At 37.1% G+C, this 23,363-nt stretch overlaps 1 protein-coding gene across 3 annotated transcripts in view; it reads left to right on the top strand.

Moving 5' to 3' along the window:
- LOC111863521 overlaps nucleotides 1-23,363 on the top strand; it is a 171,530-nt gene that overhangs the window by 39,344 nt on the left and 108,823 nt on the right. For all 3 annotated transcript variants that reach the window (XM_023849892.2, XM_033751095.1, XM_023849891.2), the window contains 6 exons: nucleotides 408-564; nucleotides 7,336-7,463; nucleotides 10,641-10,747; nucleotides 16,784-16,928; nucleotides 17,545-17,814; nucleotides 22,104-22,379. In XM_023849892.2, coding sequence (XP_023705660.1) covers nucleotides 408-564; nucleotides 7,336-7,463; nucleotides 10,641-10,747; nucleotides 16,784-16,928; nucleotides 17,545-17,814; nucleotides 22,104-22,379 — 1,083 coding nt within the window. The remainder of the gene's footprint in view (nucleotides 1-407; nucleotides 565-7,335; nucleotides 7,464-10,640; nucleotides 10,748-16,783; nucleotides 16,929-17,544; nucleotides 17,815-22,103; nucleotides 22,380-23,363) is intronic.

Below are 23,363 nucleotides of genomic sequence, written 5' to 3'. Positions count from 1 at the left end.
GACAATGGAACACTGGAAATCACAGACATACACTGATGCTGTATATAGGGTTGGAACCACTGCTTCCAGTGTTAAAGTGATCAAAAATGTCTTAAACCATTTGACGACTGTTATCACCATTAATTTTATTAAAGTAATTAATTACAATGTATATTCACTAAATTATTAATTACTAATAATTACATCTTCTAGTTACCAGACTGATCAGATTGACTTTCTGTATCTGACATATCTGTCATTGTATTCAAGTGCCCTAGGTGGTAAAAATATTAAACTATGTCAGTAATGGTGGACTATATAACCATTTCCTTCTGGACAAACTTCGTCATTCACAGCATTCTATATATATGTAATTTCTTTGTTAATGATGAATATATTGATAGTTCAATGCATGTTTTGTGTTTCAGTTTCCAACTTGAATGCCATGTGCGGAGATCGTTTATGGGCATTTGAAAGAGCCGTAGGTGCTTTCTTGGAAGGCTTTGATGACCGGGAAGAAAGAAATGTGCAAACAAAAACTGAATGTGAAAAATTGTGTCTGTTTGAAACTAGTTTCACATGCAGGTATCAATATTAAAAGCTCTCTTTTTAGATATTCAGTGTTTAGGAAATATAAATTATCATTACAAAAGTGTTCTGCAAGATACAGAGCCCTTTTCATGTGTAACTTATTATTACTTAAAATAAACTGATGGAAGTTTTTTAAATTTGTAACCATGACATAAAGAACATGTTTTATGAAGAACAAAAGCATGTATTTGATAAATTCGTGAAGTACCCTATGAAAATTTTACTAGGAGATTTCAATGCCAAAGTAGGGAGGGAAGACATTTTCAAACCAACGATTGGGAATGAGAGTTTGCATGAAATTAGTAATTATACGAGTAATGGAGTTAGAATAATAAACTTTGCCACATCAAGAAATTTTACTGTCAAAAGTACAATGTTCCCACATCCTAACATCCATAAATTTACTTGGACGTCTGATGGGAAGATACACAATCAAGTTGACCATATTTTGATAGATAGGAGACAGTATTCAAGTATACTTGATGTCCAATCATTCAGGGCAGCAGATTCTGATATTGACCACTACTTGGTGGTGGGAAAGGTTAGGGAAAGACTGGCAGTGAGGAAACAAATAATGCACAGAGTTCATATGGAGACGTTCAATCTCGAGAAATGAAATGAGGTACAAGTTAAGGAGCAGTATTTTGGACCCAAGAGGGATGAAGTGACAGAGGTTGGGGAAAACTGCACAATGAGGAACTTCATAACATGTACTCTTCTCCAAGTATAATTAGAATGATCAAGTCAAGGATGATGAGGTGGTTAGGGCATGTAGCATGAATGGGGGAGACGAGGAATGTGTATAGAATGTTGGTGGGAAAGCCAGAACGAAAGAGACTACTGGGAAGACCAAGGTGTAGGTGGGTGGACAGTGTTAAAATGGATCTTAGAGAAATAGGATTGGATGGTATGGATTGGATTGATCTGGCTCATAATAGGTACCAGTGGAGGGCTCTTGTGAACATGTTAATGAACCTTCAAGTTCTGTAAAATGCTGGGAATTTCTTGAGTAGCTGCAGAATTGGCGGCTTCTCATGAAGGGCTCAGCTCCATTACTGAGTGAGTAAGTAAGTAAGAAGGTAAAGAGCAGTATTGTGTTGAAATCTCAAATAGGTTCAGGGCCGTGGAAGACTTGGAAACTGAGGTGGATGTTAATAAAGCTGGGAAAACTATTAGAGAGAATATAAAAATGTCTGCCAAAGAGAGTCTAGGTTATTATGAACTGAAGAAGCGTAAGCCATGGTTCGATGAAGTATGCTCAAAATTATTAGATCAAAGAAAGCAGCCCAAATTGCAATGGTTACAGGATCCAGGTGAGTTAAATGGGGATAATCTGAACAATATAAGATGTGAAACCAGCAGGCATTTCAGGAACAAAAAGAGGGAATTTCTGAAAGACAAAATTGATGAGCTTGCAATGAACAGTAAGAACAAGAACATTAGAGACCTCTATAGAGGAATAAATGACTTTAAGAGGGGTGAACAACCTGGAAGTAACTTAGTGAAGGATGAGAATGGTGATATGCTTGCAGATTCCCACAACATTTTGAATAAATGGAAGAACTACTTCTCTCAGTTACTGAATGTACATAAGATCAGTGATGTTAGGCAGAGAGAGATATATATACAGCTGAGCAGTTAGTACCTGATCCTAGCCCTTTTGAGTATGAATTTGCTACTGCAAATATGAAAAGGTATAAATCGCCAGGTAGTGATGAAATTCCAGCAGAACTTGTTCAAACAGGAAGCGAAATATTATGTCCTAAGATCCATAAGCTAATTACTACTACTCGTATTTGGCATAAGGAAATATTTCCTGATCAGTGAAAGGAGTATATTATTGTACAAGTTCATGAGAAGGGTGATAAAATTGACTGTAGTAATTATCAGGGGATATAACTGCTGTCAATTTCATACAAAATTTTATCCAATATTCTTCTCTCAAGGTTAAGTCCATACATAGATGAAATTATTTGGGATCATAAATGTTGGATTCAATGTAACAGATCAACTACAGATCAGATCTTTTGCATTCATCAGATATTGGAGAAAGGCTGGGAGTACAATGAGATAGTACATCAGCTATTTGTAGACTTCAAGAAAGCCTATGCTTCAGTTAGGGGGAAAGTATTGTACAGTATTCTGATAGAGTTTGGGATACCAATGAAACTAGTTAAGCTGATTAAAATGTATTTAAACGAAACTTATAGTAAAGTCCTTATAGGTAAACATTTTCTTGATAAATTTCCTATCCAGAATGGTCTAAGACAAGTAGATGCTTTATCACCACTTCTTTTCACCTGTGCTTTAGAATATGCCATTAGGAAGGTCCAGGAAAACCAGGTGGAACTGAAATTAACGGGACACATCAGCTGTTGGTCTATGCTAATGATGTGAATCTACTGGGTGATAATATAGATACCATAAAGAAACTCACACAAACTTTAATTAACACAAGTAAGGATCTTGGTCTAGAAGTAAACAGAGAGAAAACTAAGTATATGTTGCTGTCTTGTCACCAGAATGCAGGGCAAAATCATGGCCTAATGATAGAAAACATGTTTTGAAAATGTGGCGTAGTTCAGATATTTGGGAACGATGATAAATTAAAACCTGATTCAGGAGGAAATTAAGAGGAGATTGAACTTGGGTAATGCTTTCTACCATTCAGTCCAGAACTGTTTGTCTTCTCGTCTGCTGCTCAGAAACATAAAAATTAGAATATACAAAACTATAATTTTGCCGGTGGTTCTGTATGGGTGTGAAACTTGGTCTTTTATGTTGTGCGTTCAAGTTCTAAGGTCTCTGATTTTTTTTCTCACACAATAATCATACAAAAAAATTTGAAACTTCTGTCACTTTTCAAGGTAATCTCCCTGCAGCTGTACACATTTTTCACAACATCGACGCCATGATTCCATGGCCGCTGTGAACGCTTCTGTAGGAGTCTGTTTTGACCACTGGAAAATTGCTGATGCAATAGCGGATTGAAAAACGGCATCCATGTCTCATCCATTGTCACAGTTGATGAAAAGAAAATCTCATTCATGCTTTCATCACGTGTCAACACGCCTGGCAAATTACCATGTGTGCAGACTTGTGGTCATCCGCCAGAATTCGCGCCACCCACCTGGAGGACACTTTCTGCATTCACAGGTCTTCATGCAGGATTTTGTGAACAGATCCCACGGAAATGCCAACTTTGGAGGCGATGTTTTCCACACTCAATCGGCGATCCTCCAAAACAACTTTCTCAACTCGCTCAACCATGTTGTCAGACCGGCTGGTGCGAGGCCGAGATTGTTTTGGTTCGTTGTCACACGACGTTCGGCCTTCTTTGAACTGTCGCACCCATGAACGCACATTTTTCACATTCATGACACCATCGTCACATGTCTCACTCAGCTGGCGATGAATTTCAATGGGTGTCGCACCACGCAAGTGGAGAAAACGAATGATTACTGGCTGTTCTTGTAATGAAACGTCGCCATTTTAAGTATCAAAGCACTCCTCACTCTCGCCACTACCACTAGAGTTCTGTGTGCCATAGAGTGTTGACATCTCTGTCAGGCATTCACAAAGAGTGCACACATATTTTAAACTAAACCGCATGTGTCTATCTGCTCCAAGTCCTGAGAAAAAAAATCAGAGACCTTAGAACTTGAAGGCCCCTCGTACATTAGGGGAGGAACATAGACTGAGGGTGTTTGAGAACAGGGTGTTGAGGAGAATATTTGGACTGAAGAGGGATGAAGTGACAGGAGGTTGGAGAAAATTACATAATGAGGAGCTTCATAACTTGTACTCTTCTCCAATTATAATTAGAATGATCAAGTCAAGGAGGGTGAGGTGGGCAGGGCATGTAGCACGAATGGGGGAGACAAGGAATGCATATAGGATATTGGTGGGAAAGCCAGAAGGAAAGAGACCACTGGGAAGATCAAGGCGTAGATGGGTGGACAATATTAAAATAGATCTTAGAGAGATAGGAAAAGGGTGGTATGGGTTGGGTTGATCTGGCTCATGATAGGGACCAGTGGAGGGCTCTTGTGAACACAGTAATGAACCTTCGAGTGCCCTAAAATGTTGGGAAATTCTTGAGTAGCTGTGGAATTGGCGGCTCCTCAAGACGGGTTCAGCTCCATAAGTAAGTAAGTAAGTAACATATTTCCACCAATTTATGAATTCATGTAAAATTACTTTCTATTGGGTAGATTGACTTAGTTGGTACTATGGCAAATTTAAGAGCAATATTAAGAATGGAGGATGTCATGCTAATGTAATCTACTTGATGATAACTTGGAAATAAGTTACTACACGGGTATTTCATATTGTCCATTTACTTGGAATAACAGGAAATTCAGTGAGCACTCATAAACTGTTTCATCCAGTGAAGGATTACCTTTCCAGTAAAACTAGAGCAGTTGAGCCTTCTACCAACCCCCATATCTCGATGATGTTCGGTCAAAAGAAAAGCTTATCTCTCTCTCTCTCTGACAAGCTTTATGATTTGTGACATATTTTTATTGTCATAACTTACATGGCTATCCTCATACATTGTTCCCTATGAATTTCAAATAATTCTTATTAAAGCCCAGGTCATTCAATCTGACTACAGAGTGAATATTATGAATATGTGAAAATGAAACCTGTTCTGAATTCTATCAGTCTAAAGCTAAAAGAATAAAAATATATGATTTCCTATTTGTACATATATAAATACTCGTTTATGGCCAAATGGAACGTGAAATATTGACAATCCTTAGTAAAATTCACTACTAAAATTTATTTATTATTGAACAATCCTTTCCATAACCTTGGATGGAAATTCAGATGTGTCTTCTGAAGAATTACGCTATATATTAATGTAACTAGATGACTACTAATACTGTGATTTGATTTCTAAACAAAATGAAACCCATAGAGATACTTCCAAATGCAAACAATGAATCAGAATTCTTGCTTTATTTGCTGATTAACATAAATCTGAAATATTTTGTTTAAAAATGTATCTAATCAAAAATTCTTTCATGTTAACTTTGTAGAAATATAAGAGGTAAACATTTTATTTTAGACACATTTATAATTATTATAAGATATTTTTGGTAAAGTAGATAGCAAGGTAAGATGTGAGCTTATTGAGGGCACGTGATATCAATAATTTCTGAACAACTGCAGTGAGATACACTTTCTCATCCCAGGTAAATGAATATGAGGAAAATTTGGAGGTTCAGATTAGCATGCCTTTGTAAAATTATAGCTTAATTTAACTTAACAATTTAACTTTTGCACATTTTTAATATTATTATATTGCTACTGAACACAAAGTCCCTGTTACCTTCTTTCCTCGCTTGACCACTGTGTTTTTAATTCCATGAAGGAATATCATTGTATCCATTGTCAAACACTGAAATTCATAAATAATATATAATAATAGAAATTAGTTGGTTAGAGTACCTCCAGACCTGAAGGATATTACTTAAATGCCCATGAAAAACTGAAATATCAGTAATGGTTTTATGAGAAAGGATAAATTACAAACAAGTTCTAATATTCTTCCATTTTGTTACATATACCACTACAACTTTTGATCTGTACAATCATCTTTAAGTGGTTTACATAAATGTGTAACTATCATTATTGAACTGTATTTGACAAAAAGGGTCTATATTAGTAAAATGTATAATTTAAATTTGTTTATGTATCATAAAAGAATCTTACAATACATTAAAAAATTTTAAATCAAAGTTGGGTAAATTGAATAAAATTAGTAAAGTAGGTGTAGTTGGGAAGTTTTGGTGCTCATGTCGTGACTTTTCATCAGTGTAATATATGTCTTTTGGGATGTGTGGAAATTGGCCAGCCTAAGTAGTTTTGTGTATTCCAGGCATAAAATGTAGCAGTGGATTTGAAAACTTTTTAGTGACTGGGTACATATTGATTACACAGGATGTTATGTAGTTTTATAAAGATTTTCTTCTTACATGTGTGTAGCTTTAGACTACTGTAGCAGTGTAAAACTACACCTTAAGAACACAAGTTATGCAAGACAGGCACAATATATGCACTAATATCAGATAGTTGCAGTAACCAGCAGTCCATACTGAAGCAGAACACAAACACACCCATAAAAAGAAACCTTCACAAACTACATTACATGCTGTGTATTCAATGTATATCCAGTAACCAAAAATTCTACAAAGCCACTGCTACATTTTATGCCTGCAATACACAATACACAAAACTGAACAATCACCACGCATCCCCAAAGACTAATATTACACCAGCAAACGGGAACAACAAAGTTCACCATGACATGCACACCTAATCATCCAGGCGACATCTATTTTACTAATTTTATTCAAATTACCAACATTAATTGTTACCTCTATAACATATTGTAAGAAATTCAAATGAAAATACATACATTTTGCAAAGTTGTACAAATGTGGATCCATTTTAGTCAAAAGCTATTCAATAATGGAGGTATACATTTATGTAAACCACTTGAAGATGACTGTATAGACTGAATCATGAATTGTATGTGTAAATGTAATATTAACACATTAATATCAGTTTATTTATTGACTGTTGTGTTGTCGGCCACACAAGTACCTCTAATAATATATACAACAGGATGCAAATACTAAAGATGAATATATGGAATCTCATCCTAGAAGATGGTAATCTCCATAATCAACAAAAATTTGAAACAGTAAAGTATGTGAGATACAGCTGAGATGCATATTAATTTCTCTGTCTCAGGTCAGCAGAATTTGATGAATCAATAAATATATGTCGATTGAGTCGAGAAGACCGGCGAAGTCAGCCAGCTGCTTTCCGTCGTCAACCGGGAAGTACTGTAGACTATTTAGAAAACCAGTGTGTTAGATGTAAGTAGGTGATGTAACACTGAGATATAAACATGTTTGTGTTTGAAATGTTATACTGTAGCATCATATTGTGCAAGATAAATTTTATTATTACTCAGTTGACATAATCCTGTTACAGAACCACCCTACGTCTTGCATATACTACATATTTTGGCCTATAATGGTCATCATCAGGTACATAGCCTTTACGACCACCCTTCCTTCTATATACTACACCTCCGTACACTTGCCAGTGTTTGAAAATAAACTTTTCATCATCATCATCATCAGTAATCTGTCAGACGACAGGTCCACAGTCTCTTCCAAAACAATTCCTCCACTTAATGTGATCTAGAGCTTTCTCCTTCAAATGACAGTATCCTTTTCTGTCCCCAAGGTCATCCAGCATCTTCTTATGTCTTCTTCCTCGTCTTCTTGTCACTTCTATCCGCCCCTCTGTCTTTCCTTCAATAACTTCTTCTAGAAGGCAGTTTCTGCGTAAAACATGATCAATCCAATTAGCCTTCCGTTTTCTTATTTCATGTAGGATATTCCTCTGCTCACTGACTCTAATTAACACTTCTTCATTTCTCACATAATCGGTCCAACTGATCTTCTCCATTCTTCTCCAACACCACATTTCGAAACTTTCCAGATGTTTCTGATCTACTGCCCTAAGTGTCCATGTTTCAGCCCCATACAGAGCTATGCTCCAAATGTAGCATTTCACTAGTTTCTTCCTCAAATTTAAGTCCAATTTGCTGGTAAAAAGATTCTTCTTCTTGCTAAATGCAGCTTTTGCCATGGCAATCCTGGATTTAATTTCACTAGTACACCTTCCATCATCTGTTAACAAGCTACCCAAATATTTAAAACATTTCACATTCTCCAGTTGTTTTTGGTCTATCTTTATTGTGACTGGGGTTGGTTGTCTCGAAATTTTCATTACTTTTGTTTTCTCCACATTCATTTCCATGCCATAGCACCTTCCAATTTCAATTAGTCTATCAATCATGCCCTGTAGCACAGTTTCTTCCTTAGCCATTAACACAAGGTCATCTGCATATTTCACAGTTTGAATAATTTGCCCTCCTAATTTGAAGTCACCGAGCCCATCCAGAGCTTCCTTGGTAAGGCATTCGCTGTACAAGTTGAACAGAATTGGTGATAAACAGCATCCTTGTCGAACTCCTCTTCCAATCTGCACACTTCTTGTTTCCCCACTGTCCAGTCGTACTCTAACTTTCTGATCCATGTACAATTTGCTGATCAATCTTCTTTCACGCCAATTGATACCTGTTTCCTTTAGGATCTGCATTAATTTTGTCCAGTTTACACGGTCAAATGCCTTCTGCCAGTCTATGAAGCAAACTTTTATATTTGATTATTATTTACACGGTCAAATGCCTTCTGCCAGTCTATGAAGCAAACTTTTATATTTGATTATTATCAGTCTTGAAGTATAAAAATATGAATAGGTGCTGAATGATTAAATTAGCAGCAATAAATATTATTTATTGAATGTTGCAGAAATAATGTATTTTGTATGAAAATACTCTGTTGCACATGATCAGTATAAATCTGAAAATTTTGCTTTTAAATAACATCACATCCAAAAATATTCTGCCACATTTGTATTTGTTATGTTAGACATTGATTTTTGTGTGTTCAGTTTATTTGTTATTTTCTTCAGTAGTGCAATAATTTGTGTTGTGAAAGCAACAGTATTTTTGTGAAAAATCATCTTCTTGGAATGCAGGAATCAGGAGTAGTTGATGTAATATGCACCAGATTTCTGTCAGCCCATGGTCACTAAATTTTTTAAACCTCAATCCACTCTGTTAAATTTTTGGATTACACTTTAAGACTATGCATGTAATGCACTTGTAACAACTCACACTTTGATGATATACATGAATACTTTAAAAAATTATTAGTATTTGCTCCAAAGTGAGAACTTGGACTCATATTCTTCACTGGAAACAACATGTAAATATTCAGATTAATGAAATGGTCTTCATATGATATATATATATATATTGTGGCGTGTAGACCCATTGCTAGGCAGCAACCATGAAATAAGTAGCTATACAACAGCCGTTGCTAGATAATGGCTCTATAAACAATGGCTGTTGCTATGTACTGGCTGCAACAGTAACATGCAACAATGGAGTAACTGTGAATCAGTGTTCTTTACGCAGTCCATATGATAGCTACATGATGCAACAATAGAGAAACTGTTGTGAGAGATGTTTTCTATGCTGCCCATACCAAGGCTGTGATTGTGAGAAAATCTTGAGACAGGAGTTAGTTGTGAGACATTCACAGAACATGGAAGCTGAGGAAGTTATGGCACTGGGAGCCGTTACTAGGCAACAATTAGTGAAGACACAGAAGACTGAGAAGACTTCACACATGCTATAGTGAACTACAGTGTGTGTAAATTAGCATTAGCGCTATAGTTACTTGTAGTTAAGCGGCCTCCGTAGTCTAGAGGTAACGTTCCCACCTCATGACTCGTGGTACGCGGGTTCAAAAACCTGGCGGAGGTCGTCGAATTTTTAAGGGCGGAATAATTCAGGGAACAAGTCCTCCGGGAGGGACTTTAAGCTGTGTGTCCCGTGTCGTAGCTTTACGGCAGGTAAAAGAACCTCATATCTCCAAAGGAGGTCACTGAGCCAAATTGAAGGATGTTTCCCGCCCAACAATAGTCTCTAATGCCTCTGATAGATGGGGGAAGCATTATAGACACCATCAAGCCAGTGAGGCCGAACTCGCTGGCTCGGTGGGACTGATGGTTTGCACCAATATCGGTAGGGGATAGAGACTGGTAGAATATCATAGAGGGAAGCAAAATGGACCAATACTGGTCTAAGTGCATGGGGAAACCCACCCTCTCCAATAACTAACTAACTAACTACTTGTAGTTACGATCTATAAGTATGCAATAAATAAAACTACGAATTCGAACCCCATCTATAGCCACTCAGACACATGATAGTATACATGTATATATGCTAATAGCATATCTTTGCCATGTGTAACATTCACCAAGCTAAAGTAGCAGGTTTGACTCAATGCATCTTCGCAGTATCCTCAACTGCCAGCATGTTCTCTTATGCTCCCTCCTCCATTTTCCACATGAAATGTCTAACTGAAAATGTCATTTGTGACAGCTTGGTCCTCTGTCTGTTGTAGCTCTGCCAGACTGTCGTTACAATGTAAGAGAAGGGACTGCAGTTATATCAATGGATGAACTTCAGTTTGCAGCAAGTCAAGGAGAATGTGAAGCTTTGTGTGATCAGGTAAACAGTAAATATTTTTATGAAATGTGCAAAACAAGTATGATGGAATTTGTTATTGTATTTATAAAATTGCTAGTAATTCTCAGTATGGTGGGTACTCAAAACCTATGGTTGAGATGTATAACTGATAACTAGATTGTCCACACCCTGATGATTATATACATTAGGGTGTGACAATAAAGTTTAAATAACCATACACATATGGCAATATTTATTTTCTTTTGAAGTCATTATCATGGAGATATGAAAACATGAAGAGCAATTCGTCAGTCGCATTATCATTAGCATTATCTGAGCTGAAGGTTTAAAGATTTTCTTAAATGTCTTCTACTCACAGCAGACTGCTAATTAAGGGCTGCCCTATAAGAGCAGAAGGCCATGCACTATTTTCTATACACCCACAAGCACACCTCACACACATGTACCACTTAACATGTTCCATTCACATGCCACTCCTAATTCTCTGCATGTGCATGTGTGTGAGTGTAGGTACACTGATATGTACTAAATTTGAGTAACAGATTTAACATAGGAACCAATTTAAATACACTTATATGCTACATTATGGATTGTTCTAATTTCTCTGATCTGAATACACAACTTATTTATGTATGACTGACTGGAATACAAAACTTTTTGACGCTATGTACATAAGCAGTTATTTTGAATCTGCCACTCTATTTAACTGTAAGCCATGTCATGATAGTGGCACATAAAACTGTACATGATTCTGTAACTGTTCATTCAGTCAATGAAATGAAACATTCACTTCACTTCACTCATAATAAAAATAACCCTAGGATCTGTACCATCTACACTTCCTATATCTGTGACATTACACTGGTTGCACAGGTCTCATCTCATGCTGTCACACATCTAACTTATGTGTACTCAAAGCAAGGAAAAATGTCATTTCATTTGGGTTCATGTAAATCGTATTTTCTCTTTGTTCTTCGACGCTGTAAACAGAGTCATTAATCCATACTGCCTTCCTGTTTCACTTTTTGACAAGAAGCCATCTTCCCAGACATATCATTTAAAGTTTCTTTTTTATATCTAAGCCCCCCACATTAATACCATAGTTGAGTTTTTAGAAATTGTGAGCATTCAGTGCCAACTGAAACGCAGTGGGTGTCTCATTTTACACAAAAAAAAAAAAAAAACAAAAACAAAAAAAACATGCCTATATGGTTGTGTTTTCCTACATCATCAGCCTAGCTAGGCCAGAAGAAGTCAGGCAAAAGGGAAACCAGTATAGCAAGGCAGGAAATTTACTGCATGGTGCAGTGCACAACAAATTATGTGCAAGTATATATCTCAGTGGTTAAAACATGGTGGGAAGGTGGAGGCTAGGTTGCCCACAGATTCTGGAATGCCAACATCCTCATAGACAAAGGTATGAGAGAAGGTGGATTAATGGGACCTTTACAGCCATAAATAGGTTCTGAAGCAATATAGCTCCTGCAAACATTTATGGGGAAACAGTGGTTGCTAGGTAGAAATCATCTGTTATGGCAAATTAGCTGAAAAGTACCCTCATTTTATATTGTGACATGATGCCCAAAGTCAGAATTTTGCTGAGGCATCTATTGCTATGCAATGGTTTGATAAACCACATTTCTGCAACAAGAAAGTATGCACACAACAGTAGAGGGACTGTTGGAAGGGATGTTTCCTAGACTGCCCATAACAAAACTAAGTAAAGAGAGACAGCAGTACTCAAAAAGACCCTGTATGGAGGTAGGTACAGATGCCTACACTGTAGCCCTGCAAGTCATAGGTGGTGACGAAAAGGGAATCCAGTGCCTGGGGTAAATAAATATGGGGAACTGGCCCTCCAAGTTGAGGGAATCTCAAATTTGAGACAGTAAAATATGGTCATGAGTCCCGCATGACTCGGACCTGAGAATGGCTGCACTGACGAGGGTCAGCAGCAATTGTAAATGACAGACCCATCCTTTCGTGAGAGAGGATATTACATAACGACTATAATTGCAAGTGTTCAGTTGGCCAAAGGAAATACTGATCGTGGGTCTCAAGGGGCTTGGTGCCAAGATGAACTGATTGGAGGTAAACCGTCAGTCATAAAGTAACTCTGACTCTCTGACCCAAAACAAGAGCCATCAAGCAGGGAAACATTAGGAAGAGTCCCTGCTATCAGAGGCCATCACCAAACAATGAGTACATGGAGATACAGCAAACTAGGAAGACCTGAAATATGTTGTAGTTGTTTACAGATTGTGAAGAATAATAGAAGTGTTATAATTATCTGTTGTTAAGAGCAGTAAGTGTCCAGTAAATTCAGTTATCAGTCTCAGTCCTGTGTCTAAGTCACTAACTCATGTTAATATGTACAGTGGTAATCAATTTACAGTTCTGAAGGTTCATGTCAATGTAATGAAGTCCTTTTTATAAGCCATACTCTTTCTACTGCAGTTCTAATACAGATTGGAAGAATAGGTTCAAATAAACACAAGATAGGCTAGAAACTACATTCACTGGTGTGAGATGTTGAACTAAATATTCTGAATGGATACCCCAGAAAATAAATTATGTTTTGGTTTCTATTATAAATAATGAAACCAAGCTTATTTTTATTGTTAAACATACAAGAAGCAACAAAACAGCTCAAGAGAAAATCAAGATGTTTCTTTGCAATGAACTGTTATATGAGATGCCTGGAATCCTTTCTTCCATTTCTTCTGGCAGGGTTCGTATGAGGATGAGTCAGAAAGTATCTACAGTGACTTGTTTTATTAAATAATACAATTACAATGAGTATGTACAGTAGCATAATTTTTCTATATAGTCCTCATTCTTTTGAAAAAAATTAGTGCAGAAACTTCTGTATGTCCTCGGAACAAAAAATATTTTTAGTTGAGTCACAAGCAGTGTAGACACCACTTCTTTAGATATTGAACACTGGCCTCTCAAAGCATCAGATTGACTGGAAAAAACAGGTGACAGAAGAAATCAGATCCAGGACTACATGATGGATGCTTCAACACCTCAAAGTTCTGTTTGAAGATGCTTTCAGTGTTGTTGGCAGCAGTGTGTAAATGGGCATTAATGTGCAGTATTGCAACACATTTTGACAACAGTCCTTATTATTTTGGTTTGAATAGTTGGTTTCAACTGGTTCTGAAGCATTTCACAATAATGTACAGTATGCGCCAAACTATACAGTACTGAAATGAAAAGACATCCTGTTCATACCACTGTCTGTTCATGTGAAGGCCCCTTGCATGACAAAACCTTCTCAAATCCTGAAGAAATGGTCCAATCACCACGTCCCTGTAACATTCTTGGGTGATGGTAAGAGTATTGCCTTCCTCATCCTCAATGAAATATGGGTCTAGTATACCGTCTCATGAGACAGCACACCATATCATCACATGTGTACTATGTAGCGGTTTCTGGACGATAACATCCGGCCGCTCAAAACCAAGAATGCGAGTTTTCTGGCGACCGAGCGAGCATTGACCCACTAGTCTCAGGGCTGAGCTGCTGAGTGTTCAGGGCATTGCACTTGTGTTCTCCTGCAAGTTCTTTTATTATCCATGTTGCACAGATAAGTATGGGATGACTCCATGAAGAGAAAAATACTGATGTGCAAATGATACACTACTTTACTTGTAGTCACCCATCGATTTTCCAGAATCATGGCACAGACCCATTCAGTGTTTTCCTCTGTAGTAAATGGGAATTGGCATTCAATTGTTCTTCGTCAGTGACACTTGTGTGACTGTTTTTGAACGTGGTCATCCATTCATACTCACTTGACTATTGTAAAGCATTGTTTCTATATTGTGCCCAAAGTCTGTGACAGATTTCTGAACCTGGTACAACTTCACCTCACAGAAATCATATCACTGCTCATATTTGGTGCATATGGAAAGCAGAGTGGCCATGTTAGCTCTTCTTTGATGGCACTTTCCAGTCAGTGTTGAAAGCTATTTCACATTCACATAGGAAGTTTATTATTCTGCCTGATTGCAAAATAAGCAGTGCAGCCAAACACAACAAGTTTAAAATAAATTACTACAAAACTTTCTGACTCACTTACATAGTTCAGTAATATAAATCTAGCTCTGAGTGTTTATAATTACTTTCTAACCACATTTTTTTTTTTATATAAACATTCTTCATATGGTTCTAAATTTGTGTTCCTTCTTTCCCAAGACAGTGCATCAGGTTGTAAATTTGTAAATTTCGAAGTAATACCCAGATATATTGGCCGATTAGTGTCACTGTACGATAACAATGCATGCATGCTCTGATAGGATACTGACTGGACGCAGACTTTGGACTGATAATTGGATTTCTTGGACACTTATGACTGGTAACTACATGAGATCATAACAGCTTCTCTAATTTACACACAGTATAAATCACAAAACCACAGCACGCAAAATGTTTCTTTGTTATTCTATCATCACTAATCATTGCTAGATAGTGACTGCTAATAATGGAGATTCCTCACAGCCAAACACAAACAGCCATTGTTCACGTGTGACTCGTGATGACAGACAGATTCTGAAGGGTAAATTGCTGCTGGCACAGACATTCTTGGTTCTGAGTCCCAGAGAACTTATGACCATATTGTAACAGATTTGATCAGCACATTGCCAGCAACAGCTCTGTAAAAACACTCCAACATGCAACAATAGATGAGGCTGTTTTCTGTCATCTGCACCGAGCAGCAGTGGAAAAATAAGGTTATTCAAACTGTTTCTAAGCAGTGGCTTGGTAAACACACTTCCGCCTAAGCATTATTGTCAGCAACACTAGAGATGGTGTTTTCCATGGAGTCTGTGCAAAATTAAGAGAAGTGAATGCAGTGGCAGAATTAGTTCAAGAGCAGTTATGAGTCAGTCATAAGCTGGAGGAGTGAGTCCAGAAGGATTTTTAGTTCCAAGTGACTGAAGATGAAATAGCAAGAAGACTTTATAGTGATTTGAAGTGCTGGTTCCTGTGTTGAGAACCGTTGCCAGGAGATGACAAGTGAAGACTGGGAATCCTAGTGCTTATGCAGTAGTGGTTAGAAAATGTGCAGATCAGTGCTACTGCTGTATTTAAGAGTGATTAAGAGAATTTGTAACCAAGGTGCTAATAAATCCCATTGTCCAAACTAGAACCCTTTGTTTTTGTCACACATATCACCCTACACGTGACAGTATTGTACTATCTCATGACTTTGGGAGTTGTGGAAATCTTGACTTCTGCATGACTGACTGACTGGGTCAGGTTGGGTCAGGTAATTTGCTGCTGGTCCTCGCTAGCACAGTCTTTTTTGTTTCTGAGTCCTGTGGGAGTCATGACCATATTTTACTGCCTCAGATGTTCCTTGTTACATAGCCTTGGCATGGACCGCATAGAAAATACCACATCCTTAATTGTAGCATCAACATCTGTTGCCACAGAAACATGATTACCATTCCACTGCCTAACAATGACTACCTCCTTCCACTATTCTGGAATTCAACCATCATGTCACGTTTTGAATTACTGAAATATTTCTGATGCATTGACCTGAATCATGATCAACCTAAAAGGGTCTTGATTTTGTTAGTTGTAGAGGAAAGTATTATTCACTTATGCATTTTAGTCTGAGATTTTAGCATGGCCTAAAAGTGTCAGTATGTGTGTAGGACATCCACTCATGTGATATGAGTACAATGAATAAAATATTCATTTGAACTTTATCATTCCAGTTCCTTACATAAATACTATTACATTTTAAAAATTGGCCCTGATATTGTCTTGATGTGGTCATGATATGAAGGTATTCCTACAATGTTAGACCCCTAAGTAGAGCTACTCCCATATACTGGACATGGTCAATTGAGACAGGGCATGAACCTACTGAAGGTTCTTTCAGTCTCTAATAGGCATGTTGTGTGTGAACACTGGCCACACACCTCACTTGCACACATCCATACTTGATGTGATGGAATTGAAATGCAATCAAAATAGTCTGTGGCATTGCAGAAACTGAGCTTTATTGATACTAAAGAAAATGGTAACTGCTTTCAGGCAAGAGGATTCACTTGTCGTGCATTCACATATGCTATGGAAGAAAAACGATGCTATCTGAGTGGTGATGATTCCATTTCACTTAGTAGTGCACCGTTAATAGCCAAACGGGATGCAGTCTATGCCGAGAAGCAATGCAGCATTAGTAAGTGCACAGCATATAATGAAACAGATTCTCAGCCTCAGTTTTTGCTAATTGAAATCTATGGGAACTCATAAAGAATTCTTGTTATAAGAAATTTAGATTAACTGAACTGGTGTGAGGCAATTGTAATGAAATATCATTTTGAAATAAACCTTTGTTCTCTACTTGATATATTTCAAAGGACATTGATTCAGTATCTAGTTGTATCAAATTTTAATGAATGGCATTTGCAGATAATATATCAGGTGGCGCTTCTATTCTGACTCGGCACTGGACTTAACTCAGATTTTATTTTGACTGATAATTATGTAACAGAAACCTTCTGTCCAAAAGCCGATTGCTGTCATTTTACTATACCGTATATGTTGAATGAATTTATATGTGTAAGGGTTGGGCCTTCTTGGCCCTTGCACAGCGACCACAGTGATCTGTTGTGTCTATACACTACATGTTACAACACACATACAAACAGTAGAATATGTTTTATTACAAACTATTAATAATCACTGCATGTCATGCAGTCATTGTCATGAAAATTGAGATATTTACAACTTCCAACATCACACAGACATCCATACATATTATATTATGTAACTGATTGCACCAATTACTCTAGGCCAGTGTGAAGATGGACTCTTCACATTTGAGAAGGTGACTGGTCACTTTCTACGTAGTGCTCAGCAAGTTGGACTGGCAATGGCTGCTTCACCTGGAGTAACACTGGAGTGTGGAGCGCGATGCCTTGAAGCAGGATCAGATTGTCCTGCCTTCACTCTAGATTACAATTCAATGAAATGTTTTAAGCTGGATCGTAATACGCAGGGCCGTGGCAGTGAACTTTCTGCCAGGGAAGGCCAAAGTTACTTTGAGAAAATTTGCCTTAGAGGTAGGTTACTATTTGACTGGTTTTATTTATGTCTGTACCCGAATAGACCATGCTTAAAACTACAATTGTTTCTTTTGCATATGCTCCATCTTCACTTCCCTAGACAGTTGCGCTTGTCATAATTTTACATGTTTCAAATGCCCACACAGGATGCTCAGTTTTTAAATAAGATCAACTCAGTGGATGACAAATTGGCGAAATGAACAAATATTTCATGCTTCGGGTGACAGAATACAGTAACATACCCCTTAAGGTTACTTTGGATAGCTGTGGAATTTAAACTGAAGATAATCTTAAATGGAAGAATTTTATATATGATATAAATTCTGTCCTAAGTGCAACAATTTATTGTAGGTCTTTCGTTTCGCTTTCTTCTGTGCTACGTGTTTTGGCCGCAAACGGCCATCATCAGCTGTATACACTCACATAGCTGTTACACTGCACCCAGTTTAAAATTAAAAACACACAGGTCTTTCCAATTGGCTAACAGGATCTACTTCGCAGATATTTGTCTGATTCGTACATCATCTTTGTCACCCACACATGTCAATTTTGACACTCATGAACTGGCACTTTTAAAATCTTCAGTTCCAATTTTAGAAAATTCCTTTAAAATTTTTTCCAAATTTTAAAATTTAAAATTTAAAATTCTCAGGGTTACTCACCCCATGTCTATAGTGCTGCAGCGGCTACTTCTTGTTTTCAACACTGTAATATCTGTAATATACACATATTTGTATTACTATCTTATGTACGTTATGTTTTCTTATGTGTTTATACTGTTATTTGTACTTACTCTGTGTAGGCTCCCTGTGTGCATGCCGCTGCTTATCTTTACTACATGTGCTGTCTGATGTATTGTGTGCTGTGTTTTATGTTGGTGAGTGTAGGAGGGGGTTGGGTAGTGGGGAGAGGGAGGTACCGTTAGTCTGTATAGATTTCATGTATCGTTTGAAATATGGGATTGTGTGTTTCTATTTGTGTGTCGTTCATGTGTAGGCCCTTCTTACTTATTTTATATATATGGTATTTCTCTAATGTATTCAAATGTCTACCCTTCTTTCCCGTTGTTACAACTTCCATTACATCTGTTATTGTTCCATATGCATGTCCCATATTTAGTCGTATGTGATTTGAGTACCTGGAATTGCTATTATTATTTCTAATATCATGTATATGTTCTTTATATCTGGTGTAAAATATTCGGCCTGTCTGCCCAATGTATTTCAATGGGCAATCTGCACATTTCATTTGGTATATGCCACTTTTATTGTATTTATTTAAATGTGGTTTTTGTTTGAGTATATTTTCTATTGTGTTTCATGCGCGGAATGCTGCTTTTATCTGTGTGGCATTGAAAAGTTTTGTGATTTTTCTTACTTCTTTTGTACTATATGTAAATATAGTACATGTAGTGTAGAAGAAAGCAAAATGAAAGACCTAAAATAAATTGTTGCAGTTAGGAGGGAATTTATATCATATATCATATAGAGTGTAACAAGATGCTTAAATATAATATTGAAAGAATTTTACACTGAAATTTGTGACTTGCGAACATTAAATGAATAAAACCCATAAATTTAGGAATATGTAATTGGGGTTCTTTTATATATTGTAACGTGTTTCGTTACCGAAGACGCCGTTCGGATTGTTAATTGGTTTATTCAACAACCTGCAAGTAACGGCTACAGTTAATTATAACAATGTTGCGGTGTTTTACACTTTATAACCCTATTCGCAATAATCAATTCACTCTATTGTCAGTAGTCAACACGTTTTCACAGTACAGGAGCTATATAAGTCCCTCTGTATCACACTCCCAATTAATTCTCAGTTACACACACGTCCGGTACTTCTTTCCGCAATGGCTGCTATATTTCAACTCGACTTGCAGGCTGCTGCCTGGAGAACTGTTGATAATCCACTTGCTCGACTGCTACTTAACTCGGCGACTGCTACGTTACAACTGACTCCGCAGGCAGCGCAGCTCTCTTATATAGGGGCTGTGTGGGCCTGTTACGTAGCAAAGCTGTTACCTCACGCCGTCTTACGTCACCGCGCGGAGGGGGAGGGGAGCGCTGACTCATCCGCCACGTCACTGTGGCCTGAGTTGCCACGTTGCTGCTGGGTAGGGAGGGGTTCTCCGTTGTGCAGCATGTCACAATATATTGAATTGAGAGACAAAATGTATATCTGACTCACTCTCTCTGCATATTGGAACATAAAATTATTAATATTCATAAAACATAATAAAAGTATTCAAAATTTCTGATCATCTACAAAATAAGAAGGACACAATTAGTTTCCCCCAAACTAGAAACAGACCAGACTAAATATGAAAGAAAATTATAAAAGAGTGATCACAAATAAACTTGAAAATAACAAGAATCAACTTGCTTCTTGCACTAATTGTTAAAATGTTTCTTTTTATAAAGAATCAGATAATGTTTCTCTGCCATTTTTTTATCATATAAGTTCTTTTTGTATCATACTTTGTAGATACGAACAAAACGTTGAGATGACCCAGAATGCACCATAGCAACGCATTATTAGAGCTTTCATATAATAACATTTGTGAAATATTCACAACTAAGGTCCATGATTCATTTCAAATAATATAAAATTGATAAGTGCAATACAGTACTAGCTAATATTATGATTATTATTCATTGGAATTTGAATAGGAAATGACTGCATCATGCTCATTGTGAAAGATTGAAAGCAAATTCCAGTGTAGTGAACTGCTGTATTCTCTGTCTTCTCATTGTACAGACAGTTTTGTAACATATTCTGCAGCATAATCTGCTGATTCTATGTTGCTTCACGATACAGTTTCTGTAATGCTTCTTCAGGGAAGATAACCCTATCACTGAATGTCTTTTTTTATCACTTTGTTGGAAAAATTCCTGTAATAAATTTTTAACCTTTCCCTATTTTTTTAAAAAAAAGGTTCTCTGAGATTGCCTTGCTTCTGTCTGTGTATTGCCCCCCCCCCAGTATTTGAGACTTAACAAGATCAACTTGCTGTCTCTCAGTGTATCCCCCTTTTTATTAGGAGGCTTATGAGGTCACTTTGCTACCTGTCTGTCTTTTTCCTCCCCATTTTTTTTTATTTCTCTGTAGTTCTTGTCATATTGAAGGAAAGTAGGCTATTAGTTCTTCCCAAAATATCTTGTTTCTGAGTACTACAGTGATAAATAAAATTGAAAGATATTCCTGTACTTAGGCCTTTATAGACTATGGCCCAACATATAGGCCTCACTGTGGAAGTGATCTTGCTCAGAGTGGAACATCAACCCTTCAAGTTAGATAGTACCATGTTCCACATTACCTCCCTCATTCCCCCACTGCATGACTCCACTTCCTCCTTTTGCCTCATTAACCATGAAAATTCACAGTATATGTTGAAACATTGAAACTGTTTAAACATATGATGCAGCTTAATCCAAGAACCAAAGTTATGCAACAGTGACTGCTTTTACTTCTTGATGCCTCTCTATGTATGGGACTACATTAACAGAGAGTCTCTGAACTTAATTTAATGACTGTTCTCAAGACACACTGATAGAAGTGGTGCACTAAATATAACATAGCTCACAACTGAAACTATAGAATCTATAAGTTTATTACTTTAGCAAAAAAACGTACACAGAAAATACAGGGAAACGGATGACTTAACAAATTTCTTGCTGTATATGTCCAATTATCATCATTAAAATATTCTCCGCTACAGTTCATTTCAAGCATTCGTCTCACATACAGGTTTTGTCTTCTCTTTCTTCCAAATTTCCTCACCAGGGTTCATATATATTAATTTTTTTATCTGTTATATGCTCAGTCTATCTTGAATACTATCTAAAGAACAAGGATTGTTATTTCGTCATGACTTAATCTTTCCATTTCCTAATCCTTTTAGATCCAAAAAACCTCCTTAATATATAGTCTTCCAAAACATTCAGTTTATAATACCTCTCTTTCTGTGTAGGAGATGAAGTTTTATGAGTGTAAAATGTAGGTATTAAATTGAAGTTACTTGGTTGTATTCTTCAGCTTTTGAAAAAAAAAAAGATGCAAGAAGAGAGAACAGATTTTGCTCTGTGTAACAAAGAATTCCTTAATTTTATTCTGCCTTTTATTTCAATTTAAAACTGAATTCTGTTGGTTATTTTCATTTGGCAGGATTTGAATTGCTGCAAACATTCAAATGACGTATTACACCACCTGCCTTATGTAACACATTTCTCACAGAAACAAGGAATTTAAGTTAATGTTTTAAATATTATTTTTAGGTAATGTCCGTGGATGTGAGGGCAGGGCTTGGGCATTTGATCGGCGGCCAGGAAAAGAACTTCGTGGATTTGATGATCTGAAATTGCCACTGGTGCAGAGTCGGAGGGACTGTATGGAGGAATGTTTAGCTCAACGTCGCTTTGACTGTCGTTCAGCAGAATATGACACACAGACAGCTGAATGTCGTCTCAGCAGTGAAGACCGTCGATCTCGTCCCAGTGACTTCGTGGATGCACCATCAACAGTGGAATATTTAGAAAACCAGTGTTTACCCAGTAAATATTCTTAGCTTTGACATTTATAAATATTACTAAATTGGACTGAGGGAGCTGGAAAGCTGAGTTTGTATATTGACGGGCTACAGTCTGGATGGCTGGGGTTCAATTCCCAGCAGGGCAAGATATTATTCTGTATGCCATAGCATCCAGACCGGTTCTGAGGCCCACGTAATAGCTTATCCCATGGGTACCAGTGGCTCTCTTCTCGAGGGAAGAGCAGCTGGGGCATGAAACTGACCACTCACCTCCATCTAGTGCCAAAGTCAAGAATATTGGAGCTCTAACTCCACTCCCCCTTATGTCTTCATGGTATAGCGCTTAATTAATTAAGCACAGGGACAACTTTATCTTTTAATGTTGGACTGAAATTGAATGAGACACATCAGCTTCTGGTGTACGAGTATGCTCATGATCACCCCATTATGAATTAATATAAACACTGTAGCTGTAATTGACATTAGTAAGGAGGTTGGTCCAGAAGTAGAAAGAGAGAAAACTACGTGTATGTTGATGTCTCATCCCCAGAATGCAGTGCAAAATTATAACATAAATATGTGGCAAAGTTTAAATACTTGAAGTGACAAAAAATCAAAATTTGACTCATGAAAAAGTTAAGAACAGCTTAAATTCAGGCAGTGCTTGCTACCATCAGACCTCCTCTTTAATTTTCTTTCATTTTTGATGTAACTGAAATGCAGTGAAATGTATATACACAAATCTATAGGAAAGTTTCCATGGCTTTAAAATTCTGACATGCTCTTCATAGTCACTGCCATGAGAACTTTGACTCCCGCTTATCTAACCACTGTCAGTAGTTTCGTGTAGTCAGTATGTGCTCAAGATATTATAAATGAGTCATATGACTGACTGGAAACTGAATACATTCTTAAAATTAAGTATATAAAGTATTTTTGTGGCTGCTGACACAACAAATAATCGATTAACAAATATCAGTTCTTTCCTGCTTTGTTTAAAAGTTAC

Source organism: Cryptotermes secundus, unplaced genomic scaffold (assembly GCF_002891405.2).
Source record: "Cryptotermes secundus unplaced genomic scaffold, Csec_1.0 scaffold89, whole genome shotgun sequence".
In the NCBI taxonomy this organism is placed as follows: Eukaryota; Metazoa; Arthropoda; class Insecta; order Blattodea; family Kalotermitidae; genus Cryptotermes; species Cryptotermes secundus.
The sequence above is the reverse complement of the archived record's forward strand: the minus strand, read 5'-3'. Positions and strand labels throughout refer to the sequence as shown.